At 37.1% G+C, this 23,960-nt stretch overlaps 1 protein-coding gene across 11 annotated transcripts in view; it reads right to left on the bottom strand.

Moving 5' to 3' along the window:
- The window catches only part of DMD (dystrophin), a 2,097,152-nt gene that overhangs the window by 596,624 nt on the left and 1,476,568 nt on the right, over positions 1–23,960 (bottom strand). For all 11 annotated transcript variants that reach the window (XM_087859359.1, XM_087859361.1, XM_087859356.1 and 8 more), the window contains one exon: positions 16,400–16,632. In XM_087859359.1, the coding sequence (XP_087715485.1) occupies positions 16,400–16,632 (233 nt within the window). The remainder of the gene's footprint in view (positions 1–16,399; positions 16,633–23,960) is intronic.

The following is a 23,960-nucleotide window of genomic DNA, read 5'->3' as shown; positions in this document are numbered from 1 at the left end:
AGTGTGGACTTTGCTGGAGATTCGCTCCCTCTCTCTCCCTCTCTGCCCCGCCCCCCACTCCTGTGCTCAATAAATAAACTAATTAATTAATTTTAAAAATCTTAGAAAAATAAAACAAAACCAAGACAATTTTACCAAAAAGCAAAAACTATTACAATTCAAAACTTGTTGCCAATTTTTAAACTACAATGCCAAAAGCTTTTAAAAATTCATGTGGAAAAATAAAACCTTCCAGGTTTATCTAAATAGCACATTAAGTATGAAATAGCATTCTATTCTCTGTAATTTAAAGAACAGAGCAAGTGAAAAGTCCTGAGTCAACACCGCAGCATACGCAACAGAAGCATGACTTTCCAGATTCACTCTCTGGGACAGAAGATGGACAAGAACTATGTGTCAATATTCTTCATCTTTGCTTCAGCACTTGAAAAAGATGCCTCTTCTTTCTGACTACCATGGTATCTGATCTGATATTCACTGTTATTCTGATTTGTCCCCCCTCTGGCTGCTTTCAGGATTTTTTCCTTATTCTTAGTTTTTGGAGTTTAATTATGATGTGTCTTGACAAAGATCTCTTTCAGTTTACCCCGTTTGGGGGTTCTCTCAGCTTCTGAAATCTGCAGCTTTATGTCTCTGGCCAAACTTGGGAAGTTCTTGGCCATTATTTCTTCTAGGACTTTGTTAGCCCCAACCTTACTCCTCTTCTTTCAGAACTGTGATGGCACAGTATTGGATCTTCTGTCCCACAGGTCCCTGAGGTTCTGGTCATCTCCATCTATTTTCTCTCTGTATTTATCAGGTTGGCTAGTGTTCATTGTTCTATCTTCCAATTCACAGTTTCTTCTTCTCTCTCCCCCCCACTTGGCTGTCAAGTCCACCCACTGAGTCCTTTATTTTGGTTATTGCATTTTTTTTTCAGTTCAGAAATTTCCATTTGGATCTTCTTTAAATCTGTTTCTGCTGAGGCAACTTTTTTTTTTTATCATTTGTTTAAGTGTTCATGATTGTTCACTGAAGCAGTCTTAGGATGGCTGCTTTAAAGTCCTTGTCAGGTAACTCAACCTTGTCTCTGTCAGCTCTGATCTGGCATCTAGTGATTGTCTTTTTTTGACTCAGTTGGATATCTTCCTGGTTCTTGTATGATGAATGGGTTTTTTTATTGAAACCTGGACATTTCTGGCCTGGGCTATGAAGCACAGGATCTTAATTAAATCTTCCATTTAAGCCGGCTCCTTCATCCCAGCAGGGGCTGAAGGAGCTGGGGCAGGTACTTCCTCTTTCCTGAGAGGTGGAGGCAGGCAGAAGCCCAAACTCACCATGCCGCCTCCACTGGCATCACAAAGTCGGAGGGCCCATTACCACCTGGAGGGGTTGAGAGCTCCAGCTCCTACAAGCCCTTGATGGTGGGGATGTGGGTGCTTCAGTTCTTTCTGAGTGTTTGGCTGGGGTACAACAATTACTGTCTAAAAGGTTTGTCGCACTAGAGCTACCTGTTTCCCGATCCTTTGGTGAAAGAACAGCTTTTCATTTTGGTTTGCCTATGCTGTTTGGCGTTTCTGAATTTCTGGCTTCTTCAGCTCTAAGTCTGGGATAAATGAGGCAAAAAGAAAACCCAGGGAGGTCCCCACTGTGTCACTCTGTGGATCTGGAAATCTGGAGCTGGCCTGCCTTCTCTCTACCTTTGTAACAAATGCTAGAATCTTCCTAGGCAGAGGACAGGAGGACCATGAAAATCTATGGTGTTCCAGATGGAGATGTTGTAGGAGCGCCGCCGCTTCAGGTAGAAAGTACCACTCACCATGCTGACCCTGTCCGGGAACTGCCATTCCATGTACCTTTGCAGCAGTGATGACATCTTACCCACTCTTATCCAGGTTCACGTGCCCCAGAAGCATGATCCTCCCATCGGGCTTCCTCATCTTTCGGCAAGAAGGCCCCCTCCTGCTCCCTTCGCCAGTGCGGCCAGTGTATCCTGGGTGCCACTGGAGCAACCGGCCCCTGCCCTCAGATCGCTTGGACCTGGGACGCGTGAGAACCCAGACTCCCAGGAACCTGGACTCGCAGGGACCCTGAACTTGCAGGGACCCCCCGGGACTCTCCCATTCACACACCTGGGAGGACAGAAGAGGTAGCACCTCAAATTTAATTACAGTTTAAATAGCCACATATAGCTACTAGTTACAATACTGGACAGTGCAGATTTAAAGAATTATAGACAACACATGGTTAATTAGGAAGGTACTCCCTGAGAATAGAGGAGGGAGTATAAACACAATGCATTCATTTTCCCTCTTAATTTACATTGTTTTCAGTGACCTTTGTATGGTGCGATCGTAAAGTAACATCAGTGATGTCTACTACTACACATTAACGCTAGGGTTATTCTCTCACATTCACACCTCCCTGCCATCTCTGTGAGGAGAAAACTAAAACAGGAAAACGATCACATCATTTTTATCTAATTAAAAGTCCTTAAGTCTGAAGAGGAAGAGTATGTATCTCTTGAAGCTAGGTGTGGTGATATGACACATTTTGCTTCGGTGCCCTGGAAACAGATCTATTTTATGTGTGGAGGACAGAAAAGTTTTTGTTTTCCTTGTAAACATAAGCCGACACCTGACACATGCATTTACTCTCCCCGTTTCCTCTCTTTCCATTTTAAAAACAGAGTAGAGGTTGTGTAGCCATCTTGACACCACAGGAAGGAATGGAAGCCACATGTTAAGGCTGGCTGGGGATGATTCAAGAAGGAGTTGAGACACATGATTTTTGAGGCTGCTGGACCTATCCTGGAACAAAGAATTCTGGAGGTGTTGCTGTGTGAGAAAACCTCCTATATGGATAAGCTATTGTAATGAGGATTTTGTCATATATAATAGCCAAACCCAGTCCTATCAGTATTAATTGGGCGGAAAAAAAAGATCCCTTAATTTTTAAAATTCTTACAGTCTAAAATTATAACTGCTTTTGTTTGATGTAGTAAATTTAATTTCCAGAAACCTTTCATTCCTCACTGACCAAAACCAAACAGAAACCATGCTGCATTTAAAGTTAAAATAAAGAATGCATATGCCTCTATAACAGAATGTTAAATTTTACATGCTAAATAAAACTAGTCACCCATGAAGATAAAATAAACAATAGTTTCTAAAGCACCTAGTATGTCTATACTAGAATACTATGCCTGCCTTTAAGAAAATTTAAATTTAAATTAAAATTTAAATTCCTCTCAAGGGTTAACAAGTAAAAATGTAAAAGGCCAAATGACAATAAATGTTTTAAAAAAGAAGTTTAAGACAACAGAAACAGCTTTACAAGAAAATATATGGTTAATGGACAAAATAATTTTGCAGTGAATCACTGATTAAAAAGACCAGTATAGATTGAAGTTATCAACACAAATTTCACAGAGCAGGCAGGGATAGATTTCAAAAGCTTCACTGCTCTGCCAAACCAGTCAACTCTCCATTTCTAATCATTACAATCAACTCGAAGGACTGTGAAGGAACCCTAAGTCACTGGTGTGGTTCCTTCATAATTGGATTTGGTTAGAACTCACACCTGCAAATGGTTGCACCGTTCTCATCTAAAAAGTTCCCGACGTTAAAAATAAAATGCACCCTCATTTTGATTGAGAGAACACTTTTACTGTAAAATCTCATTATATATAGCTTCTTGCCTGCTTACATTCTTTCCATCTGCCTTTATCTGCTCCCAATAACTGTCTTCTTGTAGTGCCTAACACCTATTATATAACTTAAAAAAAAAATAAAATCGAACTCGGGAAAGTGTAGTAAAGTGGTGGTTTGATTTTTATGTCAAATTTCTCAAGGGACAGTTATGGTTCTCTCCGCGGCAGCTTTTTATGATTTTCATATAATGTGACATGACAGAAAAGCTTAGCCTCAACAGACTTGCTACGGATTATTTTCCCTCTCACCATGATCTTGTTCTTTCAGGTTTAGGAGGGAAGAAAGCATGAAGGAGTTAAGTGTAAATTATTCTCTTCTCTCCACTGTCTTAAGAGATTTATCTATATACTTGTGCACCAAACTTTGCCCATGGCTTTACTTTTTCTTATTTCTAGTTGGAAGGTTTAAAAATAATCCAAGAGCTGAACATAGATTAAATCACTTTGGGGGGGGAGGGTAAAGTCTATCATTACAAAGTTTATTCTGTTTGAAAGTAGAATATGTCAGGTAAATCAAAGCATTTCTATTCTTGGCATAAATCATACAGAAGAGTCTTTCCCTGAATAAATTATAAGAAATACATAATTCTTGAATATGATGCTACTTGTTTACACAGAATGCAAAACATAAAGATAAGGGAACTGGGAAGGATTTGTGAATTACTAAAATTATACTCTGTTATTTTTATAAATCTAATAAATAATTGACTCACATCACTCTAGAAACCCTAGTATTATTTTTAGTTAATTCATAAAACATCACAAGACTATAGTCAAATTCCAGTGCTTCTACTTCAGAAACAATGCAGCTATGATCACCTTGGAAATTTACTGATCAATTAACTTGGATTACGAAAATCAAAAACATTAGACCATATTATGCAAAAATAAATATTCATCCCCAGGTTATTGGATAAAAATTAACAAGACACGTGGAAAGAGAAGTCTAGCTTAATTTCTTCTCTATGAGAGAGGCAGGCATGTATTGAGAAGGAGGAAATAAATGATTCATTCATTCATTCTAATATATATGATTAAAATCACCATAGCATTTTTTTTCTTGCAATTACCTCCCTTTGCCTTTTATGTTTTCCTCACAGAATATATACTCTAAAATTGGAACTTACATAGTTTTTTATATTTTAAGTTTTTAAATTCCAGTTAGTTAACATACACTGTAATATCAGTTTCAGGTGTGTAGTACAGTGATTCTGCACTTTCATACATCACCCTGAGCTCATCACAAGTGGACTCCTTAATCCCTATCATCTATTTAACCTATCCCCCAACCACTTCCCCTCTGGTAACCATCAATTTGTTCTCTAGTTAAGAGTCTGTTTCCTGGTTTGCTTCTCTCTGTTTTCCCTTTGCTCTTTTGTTGTGTTTCTTAAATTCCACATATGAGTGAAGTCATACGGTATTTGCTTTCTCTGACTTACTTCACTTAGCATAGTATTCTCTAGTTCCATCTGTGTCATTGCAAATGGCAAGATTACATTCTTCTTTATGGCTGAATCATATTCCATTGTGAGGGTACATATACATACATACATATACAAATATACATACATTTTATCCATTCATCAGCCAATGGTCATTTGGGCTGCTTCCATAGTTCAGCTATTGTAGATAATGCTGCTATAAACATTGGGGTGCATGTATCCCTTTGAATTAGTATTTTTGTTGAGTACCTTTTCATGTGTCTATTAGTCAGTTGAATGTCTTCTTTGGAGAAATGTCTAGTCATATCTTCTGCCCACTTTTTAATTAGATTATTTGGTTTTTTGGGTGTTGAGTTGTATAAGTTATTTATAGACTTTGGATACTTAACCCTTTGTCTGGTATGTCATTTGCAACTTCTCCCATTCTGTAGGTTGCCTTTTAGTTTTGTTGAATGTTTCCTTCTCCATGAACAAACTGTTTGAGTGAAGCTCCAATAGTTTATTTTTGCTTTTGTTTCCCTTGCCTCAGGGGACATATCTAGAAAGAAGTTGCTATGGCCCATGTCAAAGAACTTACTGCCTGGTTCTCTTACCAGATTTTCTGATTTCAGGTCTCATATTTAGGTCTTTAATCCATTTTGAATTTATTTTTGTGTATGGTGGAAGTGGTCCAGTCTCATTCTTTTGCATGTTGCTACCGTTTTCCCAACACCATTTGTTGAAGAGACTGCTTCTTTCCCATTGGATGTGCTTTCCTGCTTCACTGAAGATTGAGCATACAGTTGTGGGTTCATTTCTAGGTTTTTTATTCTGTTCTATTGATCTCTGTCTATTTTTGTGCCAGTACCATACTGTTTAGATTACTACAGCTTTGTAGTATAACTTGGAGTCTGGAATTGTGATGCCTCCAGCTTTGCTATTACTTTTCAAGATGGCTTTGGCTATTCGGGTTTTTTGTGGTACCATACAAATTTTAGGATTGTTTGTTCTAGCTCTGTGAAAAATGCTGTTGGTGTTGTGTTAGGGATTGCATCAAATTTGTAGATTGCTTCGGGTAGTATATTTTAAAATATTTGTTATTCCAATCCATGAATATGGAATGTCTATTTCTCTGTATTGTATTTAATTCCTTTCATCAGCATTTGATAGTTTTCAGAGTACAAGTCTTTCACCTCTTTGGTTAGGTTTATTTCTAGGTATCTTATGTTTCTACTGCAACTATAAATGAGATTAATTTATTAATTTCTCTTTCTGCCACTTCATTATTGGTGTACTGAAATGCAACAGATTTCTGTATGTTGATTTTGTATCCTGTGACTTTACTGAATTCATTTAGCCATTTTTGGGTGGAGTCTTTTGGGTTTTCTTTATGTAATATCATACCATTTGCAAACAGTTCAAGTTTTACTTCTTCCTTGCTGATTTGGAAGCTTTTTCTTAGAGAGGGGAAGAGAGAGAGAGAGAGAGAGACAGAGAGAGAGAGAGAGAGAGAGAGAGAGAGGGAGAGAGAGAATCTTAAGCAGGTTCCACACCCAGTGTAAAGCCCGATGCAGGGCTCAATCTCAGAATCCTGAGATCATGACCTGAGCCAAAATCAAGAGTCACATGCTTAACTAACTGAGCCACCCAGGCACCCCTGGATGCCTTTCATTTCTTTGTGTTGTCTGATTGCTATAGCTAGGACTTCCAATAGTATGTTGAATAAAAGTGGTGAGAGTGGACATCCCTGTCTTGTTCCCAACCATAGAGGAAAAGCTCTCAGTTTTTCCCCATTGGCGATAATATTAGCTGTGGGTTTTTCATAGATGGCCTTTATGATGTTGATATGTTCTTTCTAAAGCTACTTTGTTGAGGGTTTTTACCATGAATGGATGTTGTACTTTATCAAATGCTTTTTCTGCATCTATTGAAAAGATCATATGGTTTCTACCCTTTTTTTAAATTAACATGATGTATCACATTGATTGATTTTTGACTATTGAACCACCCTTACAACCCAGAAATAAATCCCACGTGGTTGTCGTGAATGTTTTTTTTTTTTTAATGTATTGTTGGATTTGGTTTGCTAATATTTTGTTGAGGATTTTTGCATCTATACTCATCAGAGATATTGGTCTGTGGTTCTCTTTTTCAGTGGTGTCTTTATTCGGTTTTGGTATCAGGGTAATTTTTGCCTCATAGAATGAAATTTGGAAGTTTTCCTTCCTTTTCTGTTTTTTGGAAGAGTTTGAGAAGAATAGGTAGTAACCCTTTAAATGTTTGGTAGAAGTCACCTGTGAAACCATCTGATCTTAGACTTTTGTTTGTTGGAGTTTTTTGGTTACTGAATCAATTTCTTTGTCTGTTCAAGTTTTCTATTTCTTCCTGTTTCAGTTTAGATAATTTATATGTTTGTAGGAATTTATCCATTTCTTCCAGGTTGTTCAACTTGTTGACATATAGTTTTTTGTAATATTCTTATCATTGTTTGTATTGCTGTAGGGTTGGTTGGTATTTCTCCTCTCTCATTTGTGATTTCATTTGGATCCTTTCTCTTTACTTTTTGATAAGTCTACTAGAGGTTTATCAATTTTATTAATTTTTTTCAAAGATCTAGCTCCTGTGTTTGGTCCTTGGCCTGAATGTGGTGAATTTTAACTAGGTGTGCTCTGGTCTGCCTGTGAAATGAGACCTGCCATCACCTCCATCAGAACTGAGACCCTGTAAAACTCTCTGATTGAGAGATGTGGTGTGGGAAGGGGTTTGAGCTGGTCTTCTGGAGGAGGGACCCACCACACTGGGTCTGAGGCTAGTGTGGCTGAGTAGGGCAGTTTCACCAGAGAGCAGGGGGGTGGGGACTTAGTATAAGCAAATTCAGTAGCCAGTGCTGGCACTGTGCTGCTTTCAGCAGGTGACTCTGTGTTTATGCTGCAGGGATGAGGAAGAAAATGGCACTGGCTACCTCATTTATTCCAGGAGAGGCATCTCCAGGAACGCTGCCTCTCAGGGACACGCTTTACGAAGAGTGGGCACAGAGTCCCCACTGTGTGCCCCAGGCACTCTTTGGATCTGGTTTCCATGCTGTATGCATCCTTGCTGTTTGCCTGAATTCTCTCCAAGAGTAGCACAGTGCCCTTAAGGCTCTATCCTTATCCAGCCAGGTCCCCTGACCTTTAAAACTCTAGGCTTTAAGTCCCACTGGCTGTAAGAACTCAGGGAATTCAGCCCCTCTCACTTTCTAAGCCAGTGTCAATGAGGAAACATTCTCCTTGTGCATTCCCCTGTGTGCTCCCCTCTCTCTCCCTTCTCTGTGACCACTACTCCCTCCCCTCCTCACCAGCTGCGATTCCTTTGTCCCCTAAGCCACCTCTCTGTACTTCCTACCTTCTTCAATGTGGCCTCCTCTCACTTTAGTTCTAGAGTTTGTTTTGTCAGTCTTCAGGTTGATTTCTGGGGTTATTTAGGATGATTCAATAATTATCTAGTGGTGTTCATGGGATGAGGCAAGCCTAAGGTCCTCTTACTTCACCATCTTCCTCTCTCTGCCTATTCTTTTTATTTTTAATCCCCAGGAACAGATAATGCTGATGTCTTTCACCAGCAAGTGTTCAATAAATAACAGAAGAATGAATACTTAGTCTTACACCAAAACCCCTTTAAAGTTAGTCACTATATCTCTGATGAATCTGCATGACATTGTAACTCTGGTCTCAAAGCAGGCATTTGAGAGACAAAAAATATTCATAGTATTTTTTCATTGCAAACTACTAAAAATATCTACCTCATATGTATGTTAATTATATATATACATTTATGACATTAATGCAAGTAATCATACAGAGAAAAGTGTGGATAAATGTACAGAAACACTTACTAGCAGTTATGTGTGGGCATTGTTTTATCTTAATCTCAATCATTCACTAACAGACACAGGAAATCAAATTTAAATCCAAGCTCTTACCCCACTATCTCTTTCCAACATCATTTCCTAATAGTTCCCTACCTGTCTTTAGCATGCTTTTCAACATGGGTTTTCAAAGACAATTTGTTGAACTGAGGAATGAATGAAGAAAGAACCATGCATCTAACATTAACATTACCTACCATTACCCTAACATCAAGTGCAACAGTAAGAGGAACTTACATTACTGCACGCCACAACTTCAATTATAGACTTCAAGGACCCAAAATCATGGTGAAATGAAAAGCCCCCAAAGCAGGTAATAGCATTCAGAATATAATAACATTATATAGCTTTCAAAAAAGATTAAAAGACATTGAATTTGGTAGCTTGCTTTCTCCTAAAACAGAGAAGATCACATATTTTAGGTATTTTTATGAAAATAATAAAAGCCATTTCATATCAAGGATTTATTTAGACCCAAGCAAGGAAATTTTCAAACAGAATTCACTATTTAAAAACAATGACAAACATAAACTTCCTTATCAGAATCCCACTGGTATTTTACTGAAAACGCAGTATACTGGCTTTTATCAGAATTCATGTAAATATCATGGTTCAGTTTTACTCGATAAGGTTTTGACAGAAAATTTTACAGTGAATTGAATTGAAATGTATTAAGATATGCATTTCCATTCACGGACTTTGAAATATGTAGCTTAGTAAAACTTATGTTTATCTTTAAGCCAAAAAGCGTATGGTATCACTTTCCATAAAAAGGTTACTATGACACTTCAAGAACAGGATTTTTTTGTGTTTGCAACTTTATGACCTTTGTCTTTAAGGGGAGTTTATTTTATCATGACCAGAGAGTATAATCTAAGTCAAATTGTTGACACTGACTTATCCTTACGCCTTTCAGTGAAGATAATAGTGAATTTGGCTCTCATTAGGTAGGGAAAGAAAACTGTGTGCATGTGGAGTAGTGATTCACACAATTATGAGCTTTCTACAGGAGACATGTACATTTGTCAGAAGATAATTGCAGTACCAAATTTGCAAATATCCTCAGCCAAACATATTATGACATTATTCTTCGTAGAATATAACACACACCTTTGATATATGGAAAGACGTCACCCTCTGGAATGGTGTTTCTTATGCAAGGTTGTATAGCAGTACAAAGATGAGATGATGAGGGCTGGATGGTTGTTTGTTAAAAGAAAAAAAAACCCAGAATAATCCATCCCCTCACCCTAAGATGACTGTCCTACAACTTGTGAAGTCCCTTGGATACCCGTGGAAATAAACTGTGCATAGCTTGTTTTGTTTTAACTTTGGTGGAGAAATGAAGAGATGCTTAAGAAATGGGGGGGGGGGTCATAGAAAAAGGAAAAGGAGTAAGAAACATTATTCACAAGAGGTCTGGATTTACATTAGGGCAATTACATTCACTAAATCACCTTAGACCAATTACCTGTATTGTCTGTAACTTTTCTCATTTGTTGAACAAGGGAAACTATCTGCAACATCCACTTTGTTTCTATGCTCATGGCAACACAGTAACACCAAGAAATGTTCTGTTTTGTTTTGTTTTTAGTTTAAACAAAGCCTTTCCCCCCCCACACACTGTTTCACCAATCCTTCTAGGTCCATGCTAGACAAGTTCTTTTGTCCTAAGATTGTGGCTGAATTTTTTTCACTGAAAGTTCTAATCAGAATAATTCCAGACCCACTCAATTGCTCTTTGTGTAGATACAGCCAGAGTTCAAAAAATAATCATGGAACTTTTATTAAAGACTTTGACCTTAACAATAAAAAAAAATTAAACACATCCAAGTAATTATTTTCCATTTAAATATAGACTGTACCTAGTGAAACTGCTTATTCAATTTTTGGATAATGAAATCTCTCAGGTAGAGTTGTAATGTGTAGTTAAAAATGAATCTGGAACAATGCTATTGTCATCTTGTCCAGATTGGCCAATTTTTCTCAACCCCAACCTGGAGAGGTCTTATCACAGGATAAAACTCCTTTGCCGATTCAATTCTTTACTCAATACAGTACCCGTGGTTTAGATTTAGTGGTGAATTACCCTGAACACCTGGCCAAAATGACTTGAAAAAGACTATAATTTATTTAGCATAGGCAATCAGATACCAGCAGTATAAAAAATAATGATATCATACAGCCACCTAAATCCCATCTCTTGATAGCAACACAGTTCTTCACTGCCCCAAAGCTCTCCTCAAATTTGCCATCCACCTCTCTTATCTCCCTAACCTCTCTCTCCCTCCCACCTTCCATCCCTTCTTCCATTTCTCCTGTCCTCCCTCTCTCTTTTTTCCTAACTTTCCTTCCTTCCATCCCTCTTCCCTTCCCCTCTTCCTTCGTCTTTCCCTCCTTCCTTTCCCTAATGGTCATATTTTCAGTGAAAAACTCTAGACGTATTTCCCCTTCATTTGATAGATTATGTCAGTAAAACTGTGAATAATTGTTAAAACAATTTTGTTTCAATTTTACTTAAACATATGATGAAATAAAAAGAGCATTTTTAAAAATCAGACTTTTTTGATATGAAACTATAAATTACAAATCACACTCTGTTATTAATTCACAATGTTAGGAAATCAACTTGGAGCTTCATGTATGTTTTACTTTTAAAGATTTAATTTGCATATTTTGCATCCCTATTCCTCTACAATATAATAGTATATTTTTACTCTCTAAAGTTAAGCAGGCAAGTTGCTTAATTTTTTAAATGGCTGCATTTTATAAACTTCAAAAAAAATTAAAGTTGTCATTTCAATTTCTATTTTTTTTTGCTTAATTCACTTAGTAAAATTTACTTTTTTTCAGTAAAAATTGCTTTTTTTTCAAAATAGTGGCAACCCAGTTTTCTAAACTAAGAACTTAAATAACTTATGTGAAAGGAGAACAGAAGCTTAATATAAATTACATGATTTTGAATTCAAGGTCTAGAATTATGAAGAGCTAACTTATTCAAATGTCTGATCCTTCTTCCCTTACTGGGAACAATAATTCAATCACTGTATGTCTAAGGTTTGATCTGAATGAACTTCCTAAGTTCAAAACTAAGTTCTCCTAGATTCATAAAATGTTGTTACAACCTCTTATGTAACTTACGATGCTTTGTAGCTACAATTAAAATTCCAAATTTCAATCTCTTTTAAAAATAAAGCTATTGTATCACATTTCATTCACATTATCCATCAAGCAATCAACATTTATTGAGAACCAGTATGTGCAAGGGTCAAACTTAAATTTAAGGTCCTGAGGCATAAATGGTCTTTATTTCAGGTCTCCATATAGCAAAGTTGAAATAGATAAGCATATTGCTTAGAGCCCATCATCACCTCCTATAAATTCCCTTTATTTGTGCCATCCTTCATCCTGTTCTACATATTCTTGCCTGAGTTCAGGGGATATTTATTGCTTATTGGCTGCTCAGTATCTTTTCCCCTTTCTATTTTCAACAGACCCCCAATTTCTTTGGAGGGGAACAGGCCCTCCCTCACTGTGAGGAGTTTTGGAAGGAGATGGTTTTAAAGCACAGTTCTCTGCTCTCTTCTAGCTAAGAGATGCATCTGTGACCCAAGCAAGGTCAACTGGCCTCCCTCTTCCGGGACTTTGTATTCTGAACAGTTAAACAGCACGCAGAAAAAAGAGGATTTCAGAGACAGCCTGGAGTAGTTACTAAGAACTAGATGCCCAGATGTGGTCAGGTACTTTCCCTTTTTCTAAGCCTTTTCCCGCTACATTCATGCCAGTTCCGGTACATTCACTTTCTGCTTGATTTAATCAGAGGATGTTTCTGTTGCTTACATCCAGAAAACCCTATTGATAGTTAACAAACTACATCTGATGATTTTACCTTTTTGTTTAAAATACTTCAAGCATTGCCACTGCCTGTAGGCCATAATCAAAACTCCTTGTTCTAGCAAGGAAAGATCCCCATTTCGTAGCCCCATCCCTCTCTATTCAAGTTCATCAATTTCTTCCTCACTCCCTTAATTTCAGCCATATGGAATCACAATTTATATAACATACTACATTGTTTTCCACCTCAGCAAAATGCAGAGTTTGTTTCTTCTGCCAGAATCACCTTTTCGTTTTATCTACCTGATTATTTCCAACTTGTTTTTTAATACTTGGCTTAAGTTTTAGCCTCTTCAAGAATTTTTTTCTGACCTCCATTTTCTTCCCTGGCTTAGTCAGATGCCCGCTTCCTGGAGTGAGGTCCTAGAGCAGCCCCTAAACATGCCCAGGGAGGTAGAAAACTACAGTGGGGACCCTGAAATCAGACTGCCTGAGTTCAAATTCTACTGCTGTCTCTTTACCTCTTGACCTTGGGCAAGTTATTTAACCTCACTGTGCTTTACTATCAGTCTCACAGTGTTGTGAGCAATAAGTAATCCATGTGAAGTACTTAAAAGTGACTAGCATATAATTAGTGTTAAATATGTTCTAGGTATTATCCTGTAATTGATTTCTATCACAGTGCTATTATTGCTGTCTTTCCTTCACCTGCTTTAATCTGTGCATTTATATCTTGTCCAACTCTATACTTCCTAGGCACTTAGTAGTAGCTCAATAAAAATTTGTTAAATAAGCATATGAATAAATAGGCATTGATAGTGTTTTGCAGTTTATAAAGTCCTTTCGGAATATTACTTCATTTTTCACACTTCAAATATTAAAGTTAGGATTGTTTTGTTTAAAACTTTACCCAGAGAAAAGTGTTTATTCCTTGATATTATAATAAATACTTCCCCAAACTTATCTCTTTTTTTTGTCCCCCCCAACACACTTGTTTAATGTTTACTTGGGTCATTTTACTGACCATTTAGTGATAGAAAGCTCTAAAAGGGAAGAACTGATACTTTATAAATCATTTTTTTAATATGAGAGGAAGAAGCAGGAAAAGCACTCCACTATTCAGCAAGAGAAGGGAAATTTTGCATATATATAATGCTTACATGTATACTATATATACAGATATGATATACATAACTCTATCTCATATAAAAATTACATGTATATCTATGATATACATATATACATATATATACACACACACATATATATACATATATATGTATATATATACATATGAGATAGAGTCGTCATCTCTTGCTTACTTGCTTTCAGTAAGCAAGGCAGGGTGGGAAGCATACAATATATACAATGCCATATATAGATAGTAGATAGATATATGGCATTTAAAAATTCCTGGCTTTCTGTGACCCTGTGACCCTTGGTATGGCACTTGAACTTCTCTGAATTTTGGACCTATCTTTAAGACTATCATTTTGAAGAGGTATCAAATTAGTAGTCATTTCAGAAAAAGACAGCCTTATTTTTCAGAAAAAGACAATCTTATTTTTCTGAAGACTACTGAGCAGGTGGATTCTAAAGCAGATCCTAAAGGCTAGGATCACAAAGGGGTGGGGACTTCCTCTCCCCCTCTAATACCCAGTGGCTTTTACAGGAGGCCGTAATGCCAGTGGCAGAATGGGGTGCAGATGTGGAAACGAGCTCTTATTTTCATGTAATATTATTATATGACAAACAGTTTGCATGCTACAAATGCTGTGAGCAGGCACATTTATACTCTAATATTAATTACGAACACTAGTTGAGTACTTTCAGTAAGCAAGGCAGGATGGGAAGCATTTTTCGTTTTCTACCTAATGCAATCCTTATGACAACCTATAAGGCAAAGATAGTATCATCATTCACGTTGTACAGATAAACTCAGGTTCAGGGAGGCTGAATAACATGCCAAAGGTCTACAACTGTAGGAGAGGAGCCAAGCTTTGAACCCAGACCATCTAACTCCAAAGACCTTGTTTTTAAACACTGTAACATATTTTCTCCTCTGGTTAGTAATAGTCTTGGAAGTATTAGCACAATTTGATATGATACTGTGCAAGAACATAATCTCTTATTTCTGCATGTATCAGCTCAGTGAAACTGTAAATGCTTAGCACTGTGTCTGGCACAGACTATATATATAAAAACATATATATCACCAAATGGTAGCCACATTTACATTAATACTGGCAAGCAATACATGTAATAAGTAAGAATATGTAGGCTTAAAAACCAAACAGACTTGGATTTGAAACTTTGCTCTGCTACTTTCTAGGGGTATGACATCTCAGTGGCTTCTGCTGAAGAATGTACCTACTAATACTTGTTCTAAAGGAGCAGTGAAACAAATTATACCTATTTATATAATAGTTACATATCCTTACATAAACACATGTCTATCACTATGTGGTGAATAAGAATGTGAACCTGTGTATCCTGTGCCCAGAAGAGGAAACCAAGATCCACAGAATGAGTTGACCACAATCGTGTCATTTGCAAATGACAAAGAACACTTAATTCATGTCTCCTGGGTCTCAAATCAAGGTACTTGAAATGCAGATTGCTTACTATCCACTTATTTTTATTCCTACTGAATTGCTAAAGTTCATTTTACAAAGAAATCTGTCTGCCTTACTCCTGCTTTTTTAAAAAAAAGTAGTTCTGTAACAACTAAATACCTTCAAGGCAATTTATTACTTCCGTAGAAAAGATTTGAAAATCATTTAGCAGTGAAATAACTACAACACATAAATATTTCAAAACAATTTTTCTTATTCGTTTGGAAATATAAAAGATACACAGTGCATTTGTTTTAGCTAGGTCAACCAGATTTATATCAATGTATTCCTATGTTTCTAACTGATGCCATGATTTTGTGGAATGGATTCCAAGAGGCTGATAAATGCAATCTTTGTATTAAAAACATGTTTATTTGACTATAGCATTGCATAAATACCAATATTAAGATCTAAGGTATTTAAAAATATATTATGTTTGGTACTTTTCTTTTCTAAAAATTTACAGCTAACTTTCAATGATATTCATCATCATAGGAGGAAAATTGGCACAGACAACTCAGAAGAGTGAACAACCAATTCCTAGATTATTATATTTGATTCTGTAATATTTTGTGGCTGCAGGATGCCAAAACAAACAGTTTAAATGTAAACAGCTCAGTTTAACTACTTATTTGATATTAAGTAGATTTTTTAAATACTAGTTGTTTAGTGAATTTAATTAAGCCAACTGTAATTATAAGCTTTATGTTTTTTTTCTTGTATCATTCCATTTTAATTTATGGGTTTAGATAATTGCATTATTTTTTTTCTTGATCATACTTAGGCTACAGAGAGTAGAGATAGTGTATTGCTGACAGAGAAAAGCTGCCTAAAAACTTGTGGGAATGTGGTCTAGGGAGAGTGAACTGACATGTGGACAATCTTCACTTTAACGAAAAATCTCAACCAGGTCTTATCATTTTCCCCATACCTTCTGCTTGACGATCATCTCGTTGATGTCTTCAAGATCACCCACCATCACCCTCTGTGATTGTATAACTCGATCAAGCAGAGACAGCCAGTCGGTAAGTTCTGTCCAAGCTCGGTTGAAATCTGCCAGAGCAGGTACCTCCAACAGCAAGGAAGATGGCATTTCTAGTTTGGAGACGGCAGTTTCCTTGGTAACTGCGGCTTGTGTCACCAGAGTTACAGTCTGACTAGGAGCTAAATTTTTTTTTTTTTGCAAAAAGAAAAAAAGAAAAAAAAGAAAAATTAGGAACACAGCAAAGAAGCCAATTTCAGGAACAATAGAACAAGCTTAATTAAAGTACAATTTGAGCCAAAGTATTATTTATTATGTTATTAATTTTTCTCCAACAACGTGAATACTTTACACAGTACTACATGACAGGGTAATTCAAGGACTCAAACTTTTCATTAGTACACATTTAACAATCTTTCAAAAATGATTTTGCTGATTCTAATGGCTGGACAACTTAATTTAAATAGTCCTTCTCAAATAACAATTACACAGACTGTGGAATTGGTAAAGAAAAAAGTATTCAGACCTTACCAGGTGAGAAAGTTTTACTTATTTTTTCTCATTCAAGGAAAAAAAAAAGCAAAAGTCAAGTTTGGCTAGATCTTATTTCCTTGAACAGGAAGTAAATTACTTTGGAGGTGGACCGTAGGGAAATCAAAGCCAGTGAAATGTTTTTGTCTTTGCTCTGTATTTTATATTGGGAATAGAGTCTCATATTTTTTTTCCTTTTCTTTCAGACTGGGCATAAAGTGACTGGCAGTGGAGAAAACCCAAGCTACATTACTGTTGGAAAATCAGACCTAAAAAAGTTTTTCTACTTGGATATGAAACACTATTTCTACGTTATTAAGAAATATTAAATAAATATTAATAGTGTGGAACACTATAGTATAAGATGGCACGTGGTAATGGTTAAGATCCAAAATTCCTGAGTAAAAACACCTAGGAGAGAATCCTTTTCTCTGTCCCAGGAGCAGTGTGACCTTGGTTACATTACTTAACTTCTCTAAGCTTCAGGTTTTTTCCTCAGTAAAGAAGGGACAAGAACAGAGTGAATGTTATAGGGGAAGTTGTGCGGATTCCATGACTAATATATGAAATGCACATAGAACAGTGCCAGAAAATAACAGTATTAGCACAGTTTCTGACACTGGTAGGTAATAATGTTAGGTATCACTATGTTTATAAACACCTGATAAAAATGAAATACAGTGATGAATGAATATAATGAGAAGTTGGAGATAAGGGGTAGAAATAGACGAAATATTTGGGAAAATCTCAAAGGTCTGTGTGTGGCCCTTTATTTACTAAAGAGCGCTGAACTTGCTAGTGTGAATTGATACTAAATAACAACAAACAGCTGGGTAATTTAGGAAGGTGAGTGATGAGGGGAACAGAATGCCTCATCTGGTTTAAAGTCCAGAGGCCGGTGATGGGTATTAAGGAGGGCATTGTACTGCATGGAGCACTGGGTGTTATACACAAACAATGATTCATGGAACACTACATCAAAAACTAAGGATGTACTGTATGGTGACTAACATAATAAAAAATTATTTTAAAAAATAAAATAAAATAAAGTCCAGAGTCTCTGAAGCCTACTACATCCAGGAGAGCAGTAGCAAAGAAATAGTGGACTACATAGTTTAGAAGGGAAGCTTTGAGAGAAAGCTGCAAAGGACATCTCAACGGGAGACCTGAGAGCCATGGACAAGAAGGGAAATATTCTAGAACATGAGAAGAGTGTGCTAATGTGGGCATTCCATTCTGAGGTAGCAATAAATCACTTTTCATGGTTGTATTACTTTCTGCACTTTTAAGGTTGTCTTTTTGTGAGAGAAGATGATGAGGGAAATGGAAGGGTGCCTCCTGTCTCTCAAGCTTCTCGGGGACGAGGGTTTCCTATGGCTGGGAGAAATAATCTTGAACAAGACAGACAGAAAGAAAAAAGGTAGGGTGTCAGGTAGAATAAAAACTAATGCCAAGAAATAATGACTGAACAACAACGATACTGAGGAGAAAAAGAAGAAACTGTTTCTTGAATTTCTCTCACTACTCTGAGGCTCTTTCTAGAAAGAATGACATATAATCTGCAGCAGAAATAGCATCTTGTGATCCAACACTCCTAGTTGGAAGCATGGGGGCCAACAGGATCTAAAAATCTTAAAAGGGATTCCAAGAGAGAAGCTGAATCCCTGAAGAGGATGCATGGGTGAGGATAAAAAAAAGAGCTAAATTAAAACATCACTGTGAGAGCTAACTGCTGAATGCCTGGCTGACTAGAAAATATGGACAAATTGTTCTTAAAATAGACACACAACAGATACTGAGGTAACATACAGTACTTTGGGATGATTTCAAAGTTTTGGGAGGCGTCAGGCAGTGTTTTCTTTTCTTTTCTTTCCTTTATTTCTTTTTAGCTTGACTTATTGAAAATTTGACCCTCAAAGGAGAGCAGGAAGATTTTTTTTTCTCTAGATTTACTTCTGACCAACAAAGAAGTGCCTAATGAAGTGGAAACGGTCATGTCATCTTAAATTTCAATGCAGTCAAAGATGAGAATACAGAGAATTATCAGATTTCAACTGTTTTGAAAAAAGTCTCTTGAAAAGAAAGGCTGGGGCCAGAGACTGAACAACAGAGAATGATTCAGGATGACTAAAAAGTACAGACAAGTAACATCGGAATGATAATACCACAAAGTTCTCCAATGAGGAAAAAGAAAGAAGTAGCACCAAATACAAAGTTGGCTGAAACAGATTTACGGGGAGACTGAAAGGTCAGCAAGGTAGCCATGGGTGCACCAGTCATGGGCAGGTGATCTCATTCATGGACCAGTCAGGCCCTTCATTGCTGGTCAACTCTCCCCCAGCACTCAACATCTGAAAACATCTCTAAAGCAGTGGGAAAGGGAGGGGAGAACAAGGTACGTTTTGCTCACTGCTCTAGCCCCTACACCTTGCACAGGTACTGGAATACAGTAGGCGCTCAACTGATGTCCTCTGAATAATGAATCTAAAAAATAAATCTATGCACAGTAAGCTTTTGAGTACACTTAGAGGCCTTCTACCCACGGGGAGCCCTAAAAGACAACAATCTCAAAGGATGGTTTCTCAAAGACTAGAACACAGAATATTCCTAGGCTCTTACTGTTGAGGTCATTTTAACTATTCTCAGAACAAGAAACTAATAGAGAAAGAGCCACCGCTTGGGGCAGACAATGGAAGGTCAAATATAGAAGAGAGAAAATAGAACCAATTAATTTTTTGTTCCTCACTTTTCTATCAAGGGAGGTAGAAAGCAGGAAAGAACATTGGAACAAGAAGCAGAGTATAAAACAAACTATCTAGGATCAGACTGTTGGATTTCAATCCTCACTCTGCCATTGCTTAGCTGGGTAACCCTAGGCAGGTTACTTAAGCTCTCCGAATCTCAATTTACTCCTCTGTAAAAGGGCAATTATAATAGTACTTCTCTCCCAGACAGCTGGCATTAACATTTCCTCGATATACAACCTTGGATGAGATTACAGGATTTTGAAGTAAGGGATTATATCCTGCCTTGATAAACTGAACTTCCGTGAACTTCAGAGTATTCACCTATATAATGGGAAAACAGTACCAATCTCATGAAATTGTTCTAAGTATTTTATGAATTCATATATGTAAGTCTTCTAGTATCCTTCCGCCAGCAGGTATAGTATGCGTGTGAGTTTTCTTCTCCTTTTTCTTTTGCTGCTCAAGGTTTACTGGCTACTGATTTTTTAAATTAGCATGCCATTCTGGGCTCTTTGAACTAGAATTCATTTCAGCCTCTTCTCCTTCCATTCTTCCCATTCCCCCTCCCAAAACCTTATATTCCATATTCTCCAATTAGCACTGGGCATTTCCCACTTTTATGCTCTTCTACACAAACTCTCTTCTCCCTTCTCCAAATATTCCATTTTCTTTTCAAATCCCAAATCTACATTTCTGTGATTTATGGAGAGCCAAGATAAGTCTATAACCAAAAAGTCTCCATGAGGTATAGAATTAAACTATTCTTTGGGGTCCTAAACACTTCAAGTCTTAAACATTTTACTACTTAAATCTAATCCCTATGAACAAATCTTATACCATTATTAGGTTTTTGTTTGTCTAGTGGCTAGAGGGTAGTAATTGATAGTAACTGAGAGATGATTTCTAAATTCAGAAACTTTGGGTCTTGAAGAGTAGAGAAATAAATGCTATAACATAAAGTAGAAAGAAATTAATTTCCATTTAGTTCACATTTTATTAGGACCAATTCTATCTAGAATGCTAGTTAAAATATTTCATTTTTCGGGGCACCTGGGTGGCACAGTGGTTAAGCGTCTGTCTTCGGCTCAGGGCGTGATCCCGGCGTTCTGGGATCGAGCCCCACATCAGGTTCCTTCGCTGGAAACCTGCTTCTCCCTCTCCCACTCCCCCTGCTTGTGTTCCCTCTCTCGCTGGCTATCTCTCTCTCTGTCAAATAAATAAATAAAATCTTTAAAAAATATATTTCATTTTTCCTAAAAAAAAAAAAGACTTGTCTCTAGATCCGTGCAGGTATTTTTCTTCTTATTATTTTTTTTTTATTAAGCAAGATGTTTCAAAGGAGAACTGCTGAGGTCTTGAGAATATGTCATTTTATTATATATACCATATTGACTCATACTGCATTTTCAGATGCCTTTACTTTTATCTAAAAAGAAAAAAAAAAACAAGGTCCCTTCTTTTCCACTGTCATGCTACTAGAATCATAAGCAAATCACTTCATTAGGTAAAGTGTGGGCTGGCCAGATCTGTAAGTGGGCAGTTCCAGTGGGTTTTCCCAGACTGAGCAACAGAATCTTGACTCTAAGCATCAGGCAAGGATATTTAGTCCTCCCAGAGTTTTCCGATAACTCCATAATTTAAAAGATGGAAGGAGAATTTGTTGAGAATTCTCTCAACTCATAATTCCAATTAGGTAAGGAGTTAGGATACATAAATGACTATACAGAATCTTACACCTGAACTTGTGGGATGAGTTTCCAGGTTCTCCCTAAGGAGCATGGGAAATGGTTTCCCCTCCAGCCAGCAGGTACCCCTTCCTCTGTGCCCCATTTAACACCCCACAGTCTGATATGCTAGCCTGGATGTCTGCCCCTTGCCTCCAGTCACTGTCCAGGGTCACAAGGAGTTGGCCCTGAGAATGGCTCCTTCAGATCTCAGCCTCCCAAACCACTATGGAGGCCAAGGTTATTCATCTCAAGCACGTTGGGGAAAGCATCTCTTCCAGGATGGGGTCACAACAGAAAAGAGTTCTTATGATGTCACACGATTAACTGTCTTTCCAGCAATACATTCTGCTGTCTTTCCTGCTTAACCAGTCCATGCTAGAACCATGTGTATTACAATGTGTATCATTAAGCCAGAGATATACATATCGTATATACGTGTATATGTCTGTATAGAGAGATGTATACACAACACACGGAGCCTGTACTGTCTGACTATTGGTGACTGTAGCATGCATTTGTTAGACAATTAAAAATCCCTACTAAGAACTATGTTTTCTTTCCATAGTTAAGCAGACAGAAACTCAAGCTCAAAATAGCTGGAAGGAATTGAGTTTGGCACACCGGAATAGTAGCATGAATAACAGTAGGTGTAACAAACTATTGCAAACCACAGCTTTTCTCTGAATATTTTGTTAATTAAAGGGTGTTGGCTTTAGGAGGCAACTCTCATTTTTTCAAAAGCGTTTGAAGAATATTTCTCTAGTCGACAAATTTAATTGGTTTCAGGGGTACATGATTAGTCAGACTAACAGCTGTACTTAGATCTTTAAAGGAGCTACTAAATCTTTTAAAAAACACACACACAATGTGTTTGGCATACTTCCTTTGAAGTGTTCACACGTGGTTTTTCTGTAATTCACAGGTCTCCTTTTGTTGGGAAAAAAGCAAGAAGCACATATTCTACTCCTTGCTTTGTTGTGTGAACGCGGGTAATGTTTTTGTTTTCTTTACTTTTGTAAGTGAAAAGTCAGTCGACTGACTGAAAAATTACTGGACTCACACTAGCAAAAATATCTAAAAGTACCATTCTGTATAGGTGGCCAGACTGCCTTACTGTTTCATACTATCAGTTATAGGAGAGATTGTTTAGCTCCTTGCATATCACCAATAGCTAAAGTAACTGTTCTCCATGTAAACAACATTGGGGAATACTTTTCTTTTTGAATATTTGAAAGAATGGCCTGTGGCTTAATGAAATATGTAAGAGTTGGAGAGTACATGTAAACAAAGTTAGGAATCATGCATGGACTAAAAAAGAAAATCTATTGTGCGTGGGGGAGGAAGAACCTCACTTCTTCGCTCTAAATAGTTGTCATTTGCATGTATAGGTGGAAAATTAGAAATAAATGTTACAAATCCATAAACATTTACTTTTGTCTATATTCTTTCTTACCCTAAAGAAGAAATAAAATAGGTGATGACTCAACTATCATCAATTATTTACATTTAGCACTATAAGAGCATGTGCTATCCATGGGATACTGTACTAGAGAATCAGAACTCAAGGATTCATGTTACCCACCTGTATTTCTGGATTTTATGAAAAAAAAATTGTTAGATGTGGAAGCCCTAGACTTTTAAAGCTCAGTAATGCTACTTTATCATTTTTAACCGATTCTTTCCTGCTACTAAGAATACAATCCAAGTGAGAACTATTGCTGCTACTGGGAAGGAAGAAAGATTACCACCTACACTATGACTACTATCATTTACTCAGTGTTTCTTATGTGCCAGGCAAGGTTATTTATAAGCCCCATTTTATTTAATTTTTACCCAACAATACTCAGGTGTAGGTATTCTCATTTCACAGGAAGGTAATACTTGCTCCATATCTCACATTAACAAGTGACAATGTGAAGACAATGTGATCAACCAGGACACATATTTCTAAAAATGATCTGGTCATCTGATACTTTTTATACATGCCCCATTCAATATAAAAAATTACTAACTACTCAAATACTTTTGGCTCCAAGAGCTGCAGTTTAAAATATATAGTACCCACAGAATACATCTAATATCCCATCTAGCTGGGGAGAAATCACCTTGAAGGAGCCATAAAAACATGGGTTATAGCGATGAAGTGCATCTGACTTCCTCCCCCAAATTCAATATTATTCTTGAGAAATAACTCCAATCTGACTTCACCTAAACATGTATTCTTCTTTCCCTAATTTGAAGACAGAAATAACCCTTGCCTTTTCTTTTCTCAGTTTGCATCTTCTAAGGGCCCTTCTATAAGTCACATTATATAAATTTTTTCCACCTGCATTCAGTAAAAACTTAGGTTTCTCAACCTTAGCACTACTGACATTTTGGTCTGGATAATTCTTTGGTGTGTGTTGTTGTCAGGAGCACTGCAGGATGTTTATCAGTATCCTTGGCCAGAGCACCTTCCCAGTTGTGACAAACAGTCATGTTTCCAGACATGATTAAATGTCCCCT

This window comes from Ursus americanus, chromosome X (genome assembly GCF_024610735.1).
Source record: "Ursus americanus isolate L20-20 chromosome X, mUrsAme1.1.p, whole genome shotgun sequence".
NCBI lineage: Eukaryota > Metazoa > Chordata > Mammalia > Carnivora > Ursidae > Ursus > Ursus americanus.
The sequence above is the reverse complement of the archived record's forward strand: the minus strand, read 5'-3'. Positions and strand labels throughout refer to the sequence as shown.